This window comes from Epinephelus moara, chromosome 1, assembly GCF_006386435.1.
Source record: "Epinephelus moara isolate mb chromosome 1, YSFRI_EMoa_1.0, whole genome shotgun sequence".
Lineage (NCBI taxonomy): Eukaryota > Metazoa > Chordata > Actinopteri > Perciformes > Serranidae > Epinephelus > Epinephelus moara.
In genome coordinates, this window is record NC_065506.1 from 11,787,641 (window position 1) to 11,804,794 (window position 17,154).

General features: G+C 41.9%; 1 protein-coding gene across 6 annotated transcripts in view; it reads right to left on the reverse strand.

Moving 5' to 3' along the window:
* The window catches only part of kif13ba (kinesin family member 13Ba), a 48,455-nt gene extending 36,604 nt beyond the window's left edge, over positions 1–11,851 (reverse strand). For 5 of the 6 annotated variants that reach the window (XM_050052778.1, XM_050052705.1, XM_050052855.1 and 2 more), the window contains exons 1-3: positions 11,811–11,851; positions 10,278–10,618; positions 4,018–4,111 (exon numbers count right to left, since the gene is read on the reverse strand). In XM_050052778.1, the coding sequence (XP_049908735.1) occupies positions 4,018–4,111; positions 10,278–10,347 (164 nt within the window). In that variant the 5' untranslated portion in view covers positions 10,348–10,618; positions 11,811–11,851. Of the gene's footprint in view, positions 1–4,017; positions 4,112–10,277; positions 10,619–10,833; positions 10,955–11,810 lie in introns of those variants that run through there. The other variant, XM_050052535.1, reaches the window with a different exon arrangement.
* Positions 11,852–17,154: the final 5,303 nt, after the last annotated feature.

Here is a 17,154-nt window from a genome sequence, read left to right on the forward strand (position 1 = left end):
ATTAACAGGAGCTGGGGGGCAAACACTTTTTCACACAGGGCCATGTAGCTTTGGATTTTTTTCTTCCTCATTAATGAAACCCTTCATTTAAAAACTGCATTTTGTGTTTACTTGTGTTATGTTTGACTAATGTTTAAATTTGTTTGATGATCTGAAACATTTAAGTGTGGAAAACATGCAAAAAAGTAAGAAATCAGGAAGGGGGCAAACACTTTTTCACACCACTGTATTTGATCGGCCCCTTCAGCGCCTCGCTGGAGACAATGTCACCCTGCAGCAAAAGTTGTGTTAGCAAAATGACTTATTTTTTGCCAGGAATATTTGCTTCATCTTTTTGGCAGGGCTACATGACCTCTGAGCCAGGACATTTTTCCTACAGCACATTTGTATAAAGAGCCAATGCCCTGCCCCATCTTCAGGCTAGCTTCTGCTCCGCACAATGGTTTTGCCGCAAAACTCAGCTGTAGTGGAGCTCTTTAGCAATTTATTGCTTAAAAAAACTGTTTTCACATCTTTGCAAGAATTACAAGGTGTTCAGACTTTACTACCAAGGACCTTGGTAAATATCCATTTACAGATGCCTACCAATCAATGAGAGAAACTGAAAGCAAATCAAAGTAGAAATACGCTAATGGAGGGGAGGATCAGAGGGCTATCCTGGAAGTGAGTAAAGATGCAGCTCTCTGTTGTTGGCAAGTGGAAGATACAGTAGAGTCAAATGAATACCACAAAATTTAAGTGCATTTGAGATGGTAGAGAATAGTGGCAAATGGTTCATGGCAACAGAACAAAACAGAGGACATAATACATGTAACATTATGGACCTGCCTGGGCCTGAAAATCTAAATTAAACAACAGTCTTCAACAACAATCCTTCCTTTGCTCATTGTTCATCTAAAGTGCTGTATATTGAATAACTTGTTTTCTGTTAAGAGACTGCCGTCTTGGGGCTAAAGAACACCTCTCTTTCAAATCCACACATTTTGGTGGTTTAATAACCTGAGAATCCAGTTAAATGTAGGCATCTTCTTAATTAAAGGGTCTGTCGTTTTTGCAGATATTACACCACCTAAGTGTGTGCAAGAGTTTGGATTCAGTCAGGAAGCTGCACTTTCTTTTTTATGTTATCTTCTGCAGATAGTCTTCCCAGTTTTAAACAAGGGCTGGTAATACACTTAGCTAAGCAAACACCATGCACCTGCAACATCCTAACTTTATGGCACACTTCCTTCACACACACACTCCAGTCTTCCTCGCCTATTTAACAACAGGTACAATGCTAAGTAGAAGACTATCATCCAGTGTAAACGGTATGCAAATGGGAAAATGAAAAACAAACAAACAAAATGAAAACAGCATCTGCACGCTGAGGGCAGCAGTCAGTCATCCCATCCTCCTGCTGATTCCTCGCTCCTTTGTCACCGAGAGACGGAGAGAGAAACTACAGCCCTGCTCTTGTTTAGTCCTCCATAAAAGTCACTGGGGAAAGTTTATGGTCGACAGATGCTCGAGTAAATGAGTGGTTTTCCCCCTCTTCCATCGTCTCCTTGCTCAAGGAAGGGGCTTCACGGTCACCAGCGGCGACCCGGAGTTAACCTCCCCCTGTGTTGCCACGGAAACGGAAGAGCTGAGAAAAAGGGAGGAAGCCAGGCGGTGGGAGTTACGACCCGACGGAGTGAGGGAAGAGAAGAGCGGAGTGGAGTCTGTCTTTTTATGTATAATTGTCTCTGTCTGCCTCTGTCTAGCTGCTGCTGTCTTTCTCCAGGCACCTCTGACACACACACAGACACACATGCTGCTGCTGTCGTCTGAGGCAAGCCTTATTCACTACTTCTGATCTGGCAATCTGCAGTCAGCTCCACCAATCACAAGGAGATCTTTCTTCCGACACAGCTGGCTTCCTCCAAGATGGCGGGTTGGTTATTAAGCATGGCCTACTGGCCGATTTTGTACCATTACATAATTAAATTAAGCAGATGTAAGTATGACAGCTTTTTCATTACAGATGAGTTGTTTAACTTGAGTTAGTCCTCTGGGTGTTACATTCACAACAGTTTGCTAGGTCTGACCACTACTGCAACATTCCCTACCTCAAACACCTCCCTGACAATGCACACACATACACACATGCACACACACTGCATGTACATGCAGCAAAACTCTTCTGCTCTGCCCGATGCAACCAAACCCAACACCTCCTAATGCCTCAGAGGCACTCAAGACTCCAAGCACTATTCAGCTTTACCTACAAACAGCAGCTGGATAACAGGATGGAAGCAGAGTAAAAACCAAGAGGAGGAAACAAGTGAGTTGAGCTGAATTACACCTGTCTCTATGAGGCCCAGCAGCTGGTTAATCAGCTTCCTGCCAAAAAACTATATCATGATGACAAAGAACATTCCAAACAATTCTGAGATCAGCCTTTAAAAGTAGCGATCAGGGAAAAGATACAAGAAAATTTCCAAGGCAATGAATATCACTCAGACCACAATAAGAATAGAAGAAAAAAAGCATAGGTGCAAATCCACCTAAAACTCAAGTGTCTATGTGAGGGCAATAGAAAAGGGCTTGTAACAGCTCATAAGAAGCTGCAGAGTTCCATGGCTGAGAGTACTTACTGTATTGACACCATTAAAAGTATGCCAAAGCTATGAGTAGTTCCTGTTTGCAATGCACCAATGGATGTTCAGACAACTATGACTGGATTACTTTGAAACTTTCAAGACATAATGTTGTTTAGGTAATGTCTTTTTTTCCATGAATCTGAGGTGGATTGATAAATGTTTATTTGCTATGGACATATCATTAGAGATAATCATATCATCAGAAAGTTCAAGTCATACAGGATCCAAAGATATGTGTAACATGTCTGTGTTTTTAGATTTGACTAAACTATGAAAATTTTATGCAAATTGCAGAAACTGGACGATGAGAGTTTTAAAGTACCATAAGTGCTTCCATGAGCTGTGCGTGCTGATACGCTGGAGAAACTACGATAAGTAACTTTCTGTTGTTTTCAGAACACCTGCATGCACCTGTGCCACCTCACACAGTGTCTTTGCTTCACATCTCAATATTCTTAGTCTTGAACAGTTTTGTAAATAAGTAAATAACATTGACCATCCTGTTACAATGCAATGTTCTGCTGGGAGCCGTTGGGTCCTGACATTCATATGGATACCACTTGATGCGCTCCACCCACCTAAACACCTTTGCAGACAACCAACACCTTCTAATGGCAACGGCACTCCCTGATGGGGGTGACCTCCCCCAGCAGAACAATGTACCATACCACACTATAAACACTGCTTAGAAATGGCCTATGGAATGTGACAAAAAGCTCAAGGTGTTGACTTGGCCTCCAAACTCCCCAGATCCTAATCTGATCGAGTGTCTGTGGGATGTGCTGGTTCCCCACCTCACAACCCAAAGGACTCAAAGGATCTACTGCCAACACCCTGGTGCCAGAAACCACAAGACATCCCCCAGAGGTCCTGTGTCCATGATACCAACAGGTCAGAGCCAGGTCTGATCCAAGGAGGCCCTACCGTGGATTGTTGTACCTCTGAGGTACCACCACATCCCAAATCATTGTTCAGATAGGGATTTGGGGAATTTGAGATGAGGTGAATGCCTTGAGCTCTTTGTCATATCCTCAGGCTATTCCTTATAATATTTTGGGACATCCTGTTGCCATGAGGGGGTCCTTGATCTGCAATGGTGTTTGGGTGGGTGGAGTGCATCAAGTTGCATCCACATGGATGCCAGGGCCCAAGGTTTTCCAGTAGAACATTGCATTGCAGCGAGATGATCAATATTATTAACTTACCCACCAATGATTTTAATGTTTTGCCTGATCAGTGTATATTGTACTATACTGTACCCCTCATGAAAAAAGAATCAAAGGAGGGTGAACATTTGTACATTAACAGGCAATAAGTTGTTAAACAGATATGTGTGATGAGCGTAAATCGTTGCTGTGGACACAAAATGTAGTCAAACTTCTGAAAAACGTACCTGGGGTCTCCTTTGCCCAGGTTAGCTCCGCCAGGATGGAGGATGGTCTGGTTCTTCGCCATCTCCACAACACATTTAGTGTTTAGTTCCTTTTCTGTGGATCAGACAACACATAGTGTTTCAGCCGAAGCACTAAACCCCACAACAAAAAGTTTCTATAGTGTTCCTTAATGGTTTCAATAGAGCACAAGTTAAATGGCTATTTAGCACAATCGCTTCCTGTGGAACATTAACTTCAAACAATGTGCGAGTAGGCCGGGAAACGCCAATACAGAAAATGACCTTTTACCTTGGAGTGAGCATTAAGCTAATCAATACAACAGGACTTGTACAGGTTTCTCTCCCTCCCTCTCACATGCATACATGCACACGACTAAGGACCTCCCATGCTGACCCTGGCCTGTTTGTGTCATGACGCAACACTTGGCCTTCAGAACACAAACTGGCCATTTCCAACTCAGCATAGAGAGTGGTCCTCACGTTTTGTCCACTCAGGTATTCGATCGGCTGCACAAGTGAGCATATCATGTAGCTACACATTGAGGGTACTTCATCAAGGTTGTAGTTTTAGTTTTACCAACTACAGTTTCACTGTTCCATCAGAAATTAAGTGCTTTACTTGTAAATGCAATGAATGCATGAGTACAGAGTGAATCTCTGATCTCTTTTTGGTAACTTTTAATAGATATTTCACATGTTCTTAGTATAACGCACTACATATCATGTTGTTTTCATAGCTGAGTCAGTCATATAACCGTCTAATAGAAGGCTTGCCGTGAAAGTAACCAGCAGAAGCATTGGAAAATAACAACATGAACCGCACTGGAAATTCACTAGGCTGGTAAGTCTCTCCATTCATCTGTCTTGCCACTGAGACTTAATGATGGTTGTCTACACACAGGCTAGGTGCTGCCAGAATGTCCTGGGCATCCAGTTTTGGGCAGAACTGGTCGTGCATTTAAAAAAAGGTATATGACAATAGGTTTCTTGTAGAGCAGGCAAATTTACCACTAGCAGAGTACCAGTCTTTTACTGTTGGTGAATGTTTGGGCCACAGCCACTGAAATACTTTGTGTCTTTTATTAGGGCCATTTGCTTAAATTTATTATAGAACACCATTACACTTTATTACCAAAATAAAAATATCTTGTTAAGGGTTGTTAAATTACAATAATAACATAATTAGGATGAGGTCAGTAATACTATTTGTTTTTGATGACAATACTATCTTCATCTTGGCCTGTGGGCTAATCAATAATACAGGATCAGGTAACGTCACCCACATGATGTTCTCTGCAATCAAGAAGCTTGTTTGTAAAAGCAGGCAACAAAACTCAATGATAAATTCATGCAATTTAACCTGATAAGATAAAGGTGGGACTCAGGATTCTTTGCCCCCATGTGTTGCTCCTTGTGGGGATATCCTCCTCCATTTTACCCCCTTCCACAGGAAGGTCAGAGGTCAAGGCTAGAAAAGCACACCTTTCTTTGCAAATCAGTGTTTACTCAAGGACACTTCAGCAGAGGAGACTCACTGATAATAAATAATGTCCTTCAACTAGCGGCTTGGTTCAAGCCTGCCATGTAAACATGCATCCATCCTGCTGAACTGCACTTCAGAATTAGTTTACTCTGTATCTTATCATTGTATTTACCATCACCATTTGGCCCAGTATTTACATATAGACTGCTACATTTTAACACACAATCATGCTCCTGATGAGTGTCAATAATTATTTCTCCATTATGAAGCAAGCATGCAAGAGCATGTGAGGATTTTGAACTTCAGCAAATGTGTTAGGACAGGAAAAACATTCTGTGGTTTCAATTCCTTTCTTCTACATGAACTGTCTAAAGCAGTATTACTGTGTCATTTTATGGTCTTTATGACTTCAGTTGCTTCTTCTGACCAAGGCAGAGGAAAGCAGGGATGAACTCATACAGTATGATGAATAAGTCAGCAGTTGAACATGTGCCATTTTTTCTATATAAAGAAATGGTTCTCAACAATCAGAGACTATTAGCACTGTATACAGTTGATTACAGTATATAGGAGACGGAGCAATTTTTAAATAAACCTTTCCTAAATGTGGATGACTTCACCAGATGATAACTTATTTCTTTGGCAATAAGGCTGTTGCAAGGCACTTAGCATCCTTGTTAAACAGTACCTGGCCATGCTTGCCCACTCTGTTTCTGCCCAGAGTGTTTTTAACTGTTGTGTAAGTGGTCAGCATGCTGTGTGAGTTTACATGTTATCCTAAAAAACATACAAATTACCATTTTATCTGGCTGCTATGACAAGTAGACTAAAGAATATGAAGAAGTCACTTTACAAGGTACTTTTTCTAAAAGTGGCTGCAGAAGTAGACACCTCTAACTCCCCAGCCAGCACCAAAGTCAACCACCAATTCCCTCCCTGAGATACATAGAGGAATCCCAACCTGAGGGGTTTTATGTCTCAGAAGAAGCTAGCTGTGCCTGTGCAAACCAGGAACATTAGGGATTTGAGGCTAAACTGTCTGTTTAGAGAGCCTCAACACTGCTGTTCCTGGCAGGAACATGGGGGTAGAGCCATGGAAACTTGGTGTCAAAGGTCAGAGGACCTGAATCACCCTCCAATTCTTCTGTTGTCAAGGGCACCACAAAGCAAAAAAAGCAGAGTGAGCCAACAGAGTGACAAAATGACAGTGAAAGCGAAAGAACAACATAAAGTTAAACAGGGGGACTGACACAGACAGAGAGGCTGAACTTTCTCTCTCTTTTTCGGCTGTTGCCTACATTACCCATGTGCCCCTACTGCTGCAGCTGTACTTCCTGCTTAGCAGAAGGGAAAGTGTGATGCAGTGAGGTTATGAGGATAAATGTACCCATTGTTATCTGCCTCTCCTTGCTCCATAACCAGCTCCCACTTTCCACTGGCCTTCTCTGTGGTCCTTCCCTGGGCTACCGGTGCTGAGGTTTGGCACAACAGCCCTGACATCAGCCATTGGCTGCAGTATTGCCGTTGCTACGCCTGGGGTTGCTCTGTTCTTCGAGGGCCACAGCCATGGGAACATGGAGCATTACGCAACGTTAGCAAATATTCATTCAGACTCACTCCCTTCCTGCCTTTGTCCAGCTAGGCAGCTACACCACCTCTTCTCCCCAACCTGGGATACACAGGGACAGTGCCCTCGAGGTTAAAGAAGCCCGCTTATTATTTCAGTATCGCAGGTCTGAATCACTGCACCAGCTGGGGAAATGCGAGTGAGGAATGCAAATGTGTATTCCTTTCTTCCCTGAACTACTGCTACTGTGTCATGAAGCAACTGCCTCATAGCAGAAGACAGGGGAACAGCTGTACCTGAACTGAGCAGCTCAAAGGTGTGGGAATACATGGAGGCCTGAATAGTAAACGATGTGCAGCTGGAAAAGAGCATTAAAAGGAATTCTTCTGGGGTGGTTTAGTTATTCTGAACTGACATGTGATGGAAGAATTCTGTGTCCACTCAGAGCTAATATGGCTATTTAAAAATCATACAAATCTCACATTAACTGGTAGATATGGACAGAAGCTCCATTCAGACAGGGATCAGAAAGGCACTACTGGAAACGTGGCACTGCTGGTTCCAAACCCTTTCCCACTGCCTTTAGTAAGCCATCAATTTGCCTGCTCGTTCCCCTTCACCAAAATCATAATTGCTTTTTCTTCCTCAGCAATGGAAGACACACACATGCAGGCATTTGTTTACAGAGCTGACAGTCTTGCATGTTTAATATCATGCACCAGTGAAGCTGGACATACAGATACTAGTAATGAAGCCTATTTCTCTTAAAAACTTGGATGCAACAGGGAGGAAATAGTATACAGAAAAGACTTTTTGGTAAACTTTGCTTCACTGAACTTCTGAAATTTGATTTTTGGCTTTTGAATTATGGTTATTTCAAAATAAACAAAAACACAAAGTATTAGTTAAGTTAACACTGGAATTGACGGAGAACCCAAAAAAAGGTTGTGTTGCGGTCAAGTAAATCTGGCAGACAGCTTGCCATCACCTGTACCTGTGAGGTTAGTTGGAAAGAAACCTGAATGACTGAGTTCACACTGAAAGCAGGAAATGAACATGGGCAACTAGAAAAGATCAGGAACTTCCCCATTGAATGAGATGTGGCCAATGAAATGTATTACTGTAAATCCCTACCTCTATTAATCTCAATGCACCTGCTCTGAAGCTGAATTCTACCAGAGCTAACCTTGAGCCTCTCCATCTCTGACTAGGTTAAGACTGCAGGCAAATTAGATTTGTTTCTCAAATCAGATCTTGAAGACAGACTGTCCACACTGTTATTTCCAAGTAATTAGATCATATTTGTGTGTCCAGACATCATCAACCTATCCCCATGGGATTCTGTGGTAACACTCTAGGTGTCAATAAGGTGGCAACACTGGTAATGCGGCTTTCCAACATGGAAGCATGAGAAATGGAGGTCCATCATTTTGCCCTCCTAACAATTTATTTTGGTATCTGTTCACACACTGTTGTCCCTCAGGTTGTCCTCCTTAGCACTCTGCTAGTAGCAACATGGATCTGCTCAACTCTTCCGCCACTCTGGATTTGACACTGGCATTGGGTGTTGTGTTCAAAGACAATTTTAAATCAGGTTTGAGCATCAAGATTGAGATACATCTGTTGAAATCCAATTGGACTGCAATTCAAACCACTTTCAAATGTGGTCTGTTGCAAATTTGCAAAAATCTGACTCGTGGTTTTTTGCTGTCCAGACTTCTTAAAAATCAATCTATACATAATCTGGATATGCCAAAAAATATCATTTGGGATGGCAGTCTGAACAAGGCCTCTCTCTCTATCTAATTATTTACAACCTTGATAGTTCACTTACCTAATGTCAATGGACTCATAATTGTCATTCAAAAATAGAAACACATGGAATTTTGTGTGTCCAAATCAAATGTCTATCCTTTCAGTTTTTTCACTAAGAAAAAACCTCATGACTGCTGAGTTTGTCTACATTAGAGTCCATGGTAAATCCCTGCCTATGGGAACAGTGTGGCGATCCACTGCCTTGGTCTTGTGACCGACTTCTCTGGCTCAGGGGGAGGAGAGAGAGAGAGAGAGAGAGAGAGAGAGAGAGAGAGAGAGAGAGAGAGAGAGATACATGTGAATCACTCTGCCAGTTGTCGGTCAACCACTATGCCTTAGCAGCTCTCCTCCTCCTCCTTTCATGGGACACATGGTCTCCCACGGCAAAAACATGGCTTGGCAATCAACCAGCAAAGGTCATCCATCCTTTACTGTTTGCTGCACTGAAAAGTTGCAATATAATTGCCTGAAGCATTTGCACACAGATTTGTGTAACACTGCGCCTTTGTTACCCAGGCTTTTCTAAAATTGAGGACAAGGTATGTATCAGTGTGTAGACACGCAGCAGCCCAGGGAAGATTGGTGGACTGAAGATACTCGCATGCTGGTGAAATGTTAGTGAGGCAGCAATAACAAGAGTAAGAGCCCCTGTTCAGACATTACCACTGAATAACTTACTTTCTAGTGAATGATAACTCTGTAACCAAGTGCACTGATGCCCGACAAGAGCTTTCCTAACATATTGATGTTGCCCTCATTAAATCACAGCAACCCACAGCTATCCTGTTAAACTACTGACTTGCCCCACTGTTGCAGCAAGTGACAGATGATGTCAAGAAGGTATTGGCATCTGTGTCAGCCAGCAAAGTAGCCAAAGTGTCTAGACTTTGTAACAGTGGATCTCACACAGCAGCTTTAAATCTAGCTGGATGGCACGCAGCCATGAGGGAAACCCTATGGCAGCACTGTACGAACATGTGCCATCCAGACCAGGCAGACCACTTTTTTTTTTTTAATCTGCTGCAGCTCATTTCACTAATGGGTGGTGTTTTCTGACTGGCATCCCATTCCCAGAAAATTAAACAGGGAGTACTTAAGTCAAGCCAGCCTCCGAGGGACAGTGTTATTGTGATACACCGTTTGTTCACAGTTAACCTGTGATAGTCTATGCATCATATAAACCTGAGATTGTCTATGTACAATAGTGTTAATCTGATTTTGGTGTATCCATAATAATAAAAATCTGACATTTAGTTAAAGCATAATATAGCCTCAAAGGATCATGTTGACCTAGAATTCAGACAATGCAGACAGATGCAGCCTCCATCTCCAGCACTATTGTAGAGTCAGTGTACCAATAACAATCCACATCTGAGCAGACTGAAACCCTCTCACCTCTCCTGTTCATGGGCCGTACACGAACAGCCACCTTGACATTGGAGTCGTCCAGGCTGGGCTCCCCCATGCTGACTCCTTACCCAGGCAGGGGAGGTAGTGCTGATCCAAAATAAATCAGCTCTTCAGCTAAACAATCATCCAAAAGCCTGGAAATGTTGCGCTAGCCGGACTTTCGGCCAGCTAGCTTCGCTCAGCTTTGCTCCATAGACCAGGCATGTCTACGGAAAAACAACAAAAAAAAGAGCCTGGGTAAAATCCCGCAGGAAGCCAGCCGCCGCCGCTTATCTTCTTCTTCCGCTCATATTCCAGGCTAATTTAAATCCACAGAGGCGTGGAGGCTGGAAGGGAAAGGAGAAATGTAAATTGAGTAAGATGTTACAGCAGCTGGTGGATGTGACTGAGCAAACATATGCTATCTGCACGGCAAAAAAAACGGGCTAGCCAGCTAATTTGCCAGGCAAACTGAAGGGTAGCAGTGGCCGGAAAGTTGACCATTTCCTATCATTTGACTACGTAACATCCTCTGACACAATCCCAACTTCGAGCTACATACCTTGGAAGAGTCATCCCAGAGGTGACACCGCTAACCTACACGTAAAACCGAGAGAGATCCCCAGAGAACCGCCTGGCGATGATAGACTTCTTCCCAACGGAATCCACTATGTCCTCCCTCTGTGTCGAGCTACAAGCAGCTAGCAGCATCCGCCCTTCCGCCGAAATATTACCCCGTCAAATTAAGAGAGTCGGTAAAACTCGCTAGTCGAGCTCAGAAGCCGAATTAGAGACACATGTGACAGTTTTTCCCAGGACATGTGTCACTTTTACGATGACGATATAATGCGTTGCGTTGCTTTAAAGCCAAAACACAAGACACTTTCAGCCGGTCCGGATGATGCATGCATGACTCCGTGCCGCTAACGTTAGCCAAACCACCAACGACAGGGTGAGCTGTCAAACGCCGACAAAGGCTAAACGTCCTCTTTTGGTTACACACCTTTCATAGTTAAATTCACTTTTCAATCTAATTTCAACTGGGACTGTAGTTACAGTCAGAAACCCTAAAGTAATCGGAACTGTCAGCTAGCGTTAACGGAGGTTAGCTAAAACCCTTACCGCCGCTGCACCTCACCTATCCTCTCCCACCGCATTTGATGTATAGACCAAATACGAACTAACTACAGATACGTTTTCGATAGAGGTACTAGTTTACATTGAGCTTTTCGTTTAATTTTGTCGAAATTATCTATTGAACATGTTTACACCACTCTATACTGACGTTGGGGTTTCAAACTTTAGTCCTCCCTGTGGTTCTGAGGTTGCTGCAACCAGTTTCCACAGGGGGACATTATAACACCAGCCCAGCCGGGGACCGTTAACATCAAGTTAACGAGTTGCTTAGAGTGCCGGCGGTCAGGCTCGGTAAGTCAGAGGTTAACTTACAGTTTTCCACGCTTCCCAGGATAAACCGACCAAATAACAACTTACTAGAGTGTTTTTATGGATAAAATACAGAAAAAAGATTCTTCTTACCAGATGTGTTCAAGACCCCAGTCAGTCACGCGACACTTCCGCTGTCCGCCGTCAAACTAAACGTTATACTTCCCCCTTTAGTTTTCAAAATAAAACCTGATATTTCATTTTAGTTCAGTGACATCACATCACATGAAAGTTCAGTGTAGTTAGTCACTCTGTCCAGTTTAGTTCCATTCTACCTCACACAAGTACACAGTAAAACACACATTTTTGCACAGCAGCATACCATTAACATTTAAGCACAACAAAACACTTGCAAATACACAGCACTGATTTTTTTTTTTTAGCTAAACTAAAATGATTTTTAAAAAATCCTTTGGATAACACAATTGCAAGCCTTTAAATTTATATAGTTCAATAAATACATTTTGCCATATATAGCATATTTTACAATAAGCATTAGAAAAACAAAACTGTATTTGCCATTTTACCTGCTCACACAACAGCTTTTAGGTAAAAAAAGAACAACCCAACTGTAATACATGATTTAAAAATTTCAAGTACAGTTCCCAAACACAACACTATGCAAACTATCTAACGCCCATCAGTCTGAGAGTTACAAAGTTAATACAGTTTACTGACTTTGGGCTGAGCTTTGGAGAATTCTATCCAGTAGCCTGCTTTGACTATGGCTAGATTCATAATCATCAGATAAATAATAATTTGCTTGTAGCCTACCACATGCAAAACTCCTTCATCTTGATAAGCAGTCCATTATTTCAATTATTTATCGCTTCATAACAGTCAAGTTTCCTAATTTTTTGTTCATATCTGTAAATTCATACCTCCAGATCTAAAATTGCAGTAAATAGCATTTATTAAATATCTGCTAAGGGGCTGTTTGTTATTTATGGAGGTGAAGGAGGTGATGCAAAAAGGGGGAGGCATATCATAACTTTTTAAGCACTGGGGAAGGATTTATGTTTTTTGTTTTGGCTTAAGGGAGGGGCATACAAATGTTAGTGGTTGTATTTAGTATTTATTTTATTTTGTTGCTGATTTTTTTAAGAAAACATGTCTTTTGCGTTTTGAAGCCATATTTTCTTTAAAATCGCCAAAAATACATTATTTATTATAGCCAGAAACTGTAAAAACATAAATTATTGTTGAATTTCTTAAATATCCAACCATCCTTGGACACATCGTATGCAACGAATGCTTTCATCAGAAAGAAAAACAAAAACAAAAAACATCTGAGCTTAAAATAATGATATTTCATCAAAATCACTTTGTGAAGGCCTCGATCAGCAATATGAGGACTTGTGTAAAATTTGGCCAAAAATAAACTGTTCGCTCTAACTAACCAGCATGCATGTCAAAAGTGAAAAACAGAGGGTTTTTTGACTCCATGATTTCTTCTTCGATGTTTTTTTTTTTTCAATTTTCTAACATCAAATGGTAAGTTTTAAAAATCTAATAATTTGGTTAGAGAGAGGGTCATGCTTTTTCACTAGTTATTCAGGGAGGCTCAAGGTAGTGAGAGTAAAAAAAAATCCTCACAGTCACACCAGAGTCACACCCTCCTCTGATAAGTACAGAACAGTCCCTAATTACTGAATACTTATTTTTCTTTAAGAATGTACTATTATTTTGAAAATCACATACCGGAAGTAGAGGTACATCCTTCAGTGAAACAAAGGATTTTCCTCAGTTTCGAGCTGGACTGTGCTTTCAAGACTGGAAGGTGTCTGACTGACACCTGCTGAACACTGGTGGTACTACGTGACAACATTATTACAGCATGAGGCAATGTCAGGCAATATCTATCAAATACATGCATCTGGCATCATCTGTGAGGGAGATGGTCCATTTTTGTGCTGTGTCTGAGAAACTAAAGGCATGAGTGAGTAAACATTTACATATATAGGGCTGGGAGTCAAAGGTACCTTAACCCCCCACCTGCTCCTGCTGATCTGCTGTGTAGTTGTGCCTGGATGTGAAGCCAGATGGAGCTAGTTAGCAGTAGCCGACATGAAATCAAAACAATAAAATAAGGGAAAGGGTGATGAAGGCCTCCATCAGCAATATGAGGACTTTAAATGGATTGTTCAAACACTTCTGGATTTATGCCCTACTGAGAACCAATGGAGTGTAGCAAAGGTAATTTGTGGACCACTTTAGCATAATTACAAATACACATACACAATCACAGGTTGCTGAAACACTACTTTTACCACTATTTTTACCACTACCATTTCTCTAATTGCTTGAATGAAATCAATGACCTGCTCTATCTAATTTATTTTCTCTACCTGCTTGTTTTGATGCTGAGAGTTTAACCACTGAATGCACAGACTGTGAGATGCATACTATGTAACACCTATTTCCTCATATGTTTGAGAGTAACAAGACAAGAAACTTCAACCTTTTTGTCAAGAAGAGTGGACAATTAGGAAACAGGACTTCATCCAAGTCTATATAAGGAGAATTTAAATCAGACCACAAAGAGGAATTGGTCCCTTCACTCACCCCTTTTTGAAAAGGACTGTCAGATGCTCCTGTCTCAAACAAAGTGTCTCATAATTTCTCTGCCCAATCCTAAAACAAACTGTGTAAGTTTCACATTTAAAAAACAGAATAGTTACTTGTGTACACTGAGGGACTTTGGGGCAATTATTTCTAATTTTTACTGAAAGACAAACATGGCCTCAAGAGACATTCTGTTAACTGCTGATTTCAGTTAAAGAGTCTGCGAGGAACATTAAACAAAGTCTGTAAAAATCTGAATCCTTCTCTTTCTTAAAGAGTGCTTCACAATCATATCTCAGCAAAGGGGTCAGACGTCAGAAGAAGGGTGTCTTGTTTATGGGCTCTTGAACAAGCAGTACTAGCAGTTGCTGGTATCTAAGCAGTGGAGCAGTTGAAACCACTGGAGGGCACTCTGCTGCAAGATGTAGCAGCATTGAAGTGTAATGTAGTAGAGAACGACTGACTGTTTAAAGGCATTCCCTGCAGTGTAGAGTTCACCACTTGTTTAACCTTTACATACTGTAATTAAAAGTATAGTTAATTTTGGATCATGTCAAAGTAGGAACACAAAGGTTTTCTCAAAATATAATCATCTTAGTTAAAATGAGTGGTGGGGTGCCTAATGATCAGGGAGTGGAGGTCATAATTTAAATTCTTTTAAAGTAGACCCCAGCATCCCTTCAGCTTGCTTCAACCAATCCCGTTCCACCAGGTGAACTGCACCTTTAGGAAATGTTGACCTGAAGGATGGAATGCATTAAACTCTTGTCGTCAGAAAGTCGAGAGCGTAGGCAGAGGGGAGACAAACGCACACAGAGATGGCACCCCGCCTCTTTTTTCCAAGAACCATGTACACACCAGCATCTGGCATCATTGCTTATGTCTGAAGAATTCTCAGCTGTCATTCTTTTTTCTGCTGGGTGGCTCACAGTGTGAATGTACTGTGGTGCTATATGAAACAGAGCGTGGGTTAAAAATGCAATGTAAAAAGTACATTGGTCAGCTACAGCATTCCCTCCAATGACTGAGATTTAGGAGATGAAAGCTAAAGAAAAGTGAATGTATAATTCAAGAAAAAAAACAGTGTCTAGACTCCTTTGTAAAACGTCGATATATTTGGTTCCCAAACGGTTTGCATAAACGAAAATAAACAGATAAAGCCCCATAAGATGTTAATGTAATCTCACTGAAATGGTTCTCTCAAGCAGTAAAACAGTGAGATGGCTTTTTTCAGTATTAAAGTGTTCATCAAGAATACTCAGTACCTGATACACAATCACTGGCATCTAATATACTGTACACACTCATTTGCAATGTAGAGAATATGTCTGAAAACCATTTTAATTAAGAGTTAGGATAAAGTCTGTAGCTGTGCTCATCTTTATTTATGATCATAAACTCAGCAACCAAATCCACAAAGGGGTGAGGCAAGTAGACAGGTCATCTAAAGTAGAGTCAAACTGTTGTGAAAAGGATACAGAACAATGGCTAATAAAGCAACATAGACCTGTGTGCTAAATATGTACCATGCGCTAGCAACTGCTTAGCTTAGCTTAGCATAAAGACTTGAAACATGGGAAATCAGCTAGCCAGGTTTCTTCTATAAGTAACAAAACAAACCGACCAGCACCTGTAAAGCAGCAATGATGTAATATGATGGACAAGTGACACACACCGATCAGCCAAAACGTTAAAACCACTGACAGGTGCCGTGAACAACATTGATCATCTTGTTACAATCCAATGTTCTGTTGGAAAACTTTGGGTTCTGACATTCATGTGGTTGCCATTAGACATGCTCCACCCACCTAAACACCAGTGCAGACCAGGCACCCCCCTCATGACAATGGCACTCCTCAGTAGCAGTGCTCCCCCCCCAGCAGGACAATGCACCATGCCACACCACAAAAACTGTTCAGGAGTGGCCCGAGGAACATGACAGAGACCTCAAGGCACTGATCTGCCTTCCAAATTCCCCAAATACTAGTCTGATCAACCATGTGCGGGACGTGTTGTTACCCCACCTCACAACCTACAGGACCCAAAAGATTTGAAGCCAACGCTTTGGTGCCAGACACTATAGGACACCCCCCAGAGGTCCTGTGTTCATGCCTTGACACGTCAGAGTCCAAGGAGGACCCACTGTGGATTGGGGGTGCCTCTGGGGTACCAGCACGTCCCTCAAATATTCAATCAATTTGGGATCTGGGGTATTTGGAGGCCAGGTCAACACCTTGAGCTCTTTGTCCCATTCCTTGGGTAATTCCTGAGCAGTTTTTGTGGTGTGGCATGGTGCACTGTCCTGCTGAGGGGGGCACTGCCATCGACAAGAGTCATTGCTATAAGGGGGTTACTTGGTCTGCAATGGTGTTCGTGTAGGTGGAGCGCATCAGGCAGCACCTACATGAATGCCAGGACCCAAGGTTTCCCAATGGAATATTGCACTGTAACAAGATGATCAATGTTACTCACTTCACCCACCAGTAGTTTTAATGTTTTGGCTGAAAGGTGTACATTGCATGTGAGTAACTTCTGCAACAGCCTGTGATAAACAACATGTTTATGCTATTAATAAATAACCAGTACAGAGTTTATGCCTGTTTCAATTATTTACACCCTGCAGGTTTCATTGTTCCAATTCATGCAATGTATTTACAACAAAACTACCTAAATGTAAGACATTGGTTAGGCTATAGAACATGGTCAGAAGATATTTCCCATCTTAACATGTTGATGAGGATCGCATACTCCTTTAAGGTCCAGTGTGTAGGATTTAGTGCCATCTGGCAGCTGAGGTTGTTGATTGCAGTCAACTGAAATATCTCCTGTGTGCCAAATGTGTAGGAGAGCTACGGTGGCCGATGTGAACAGA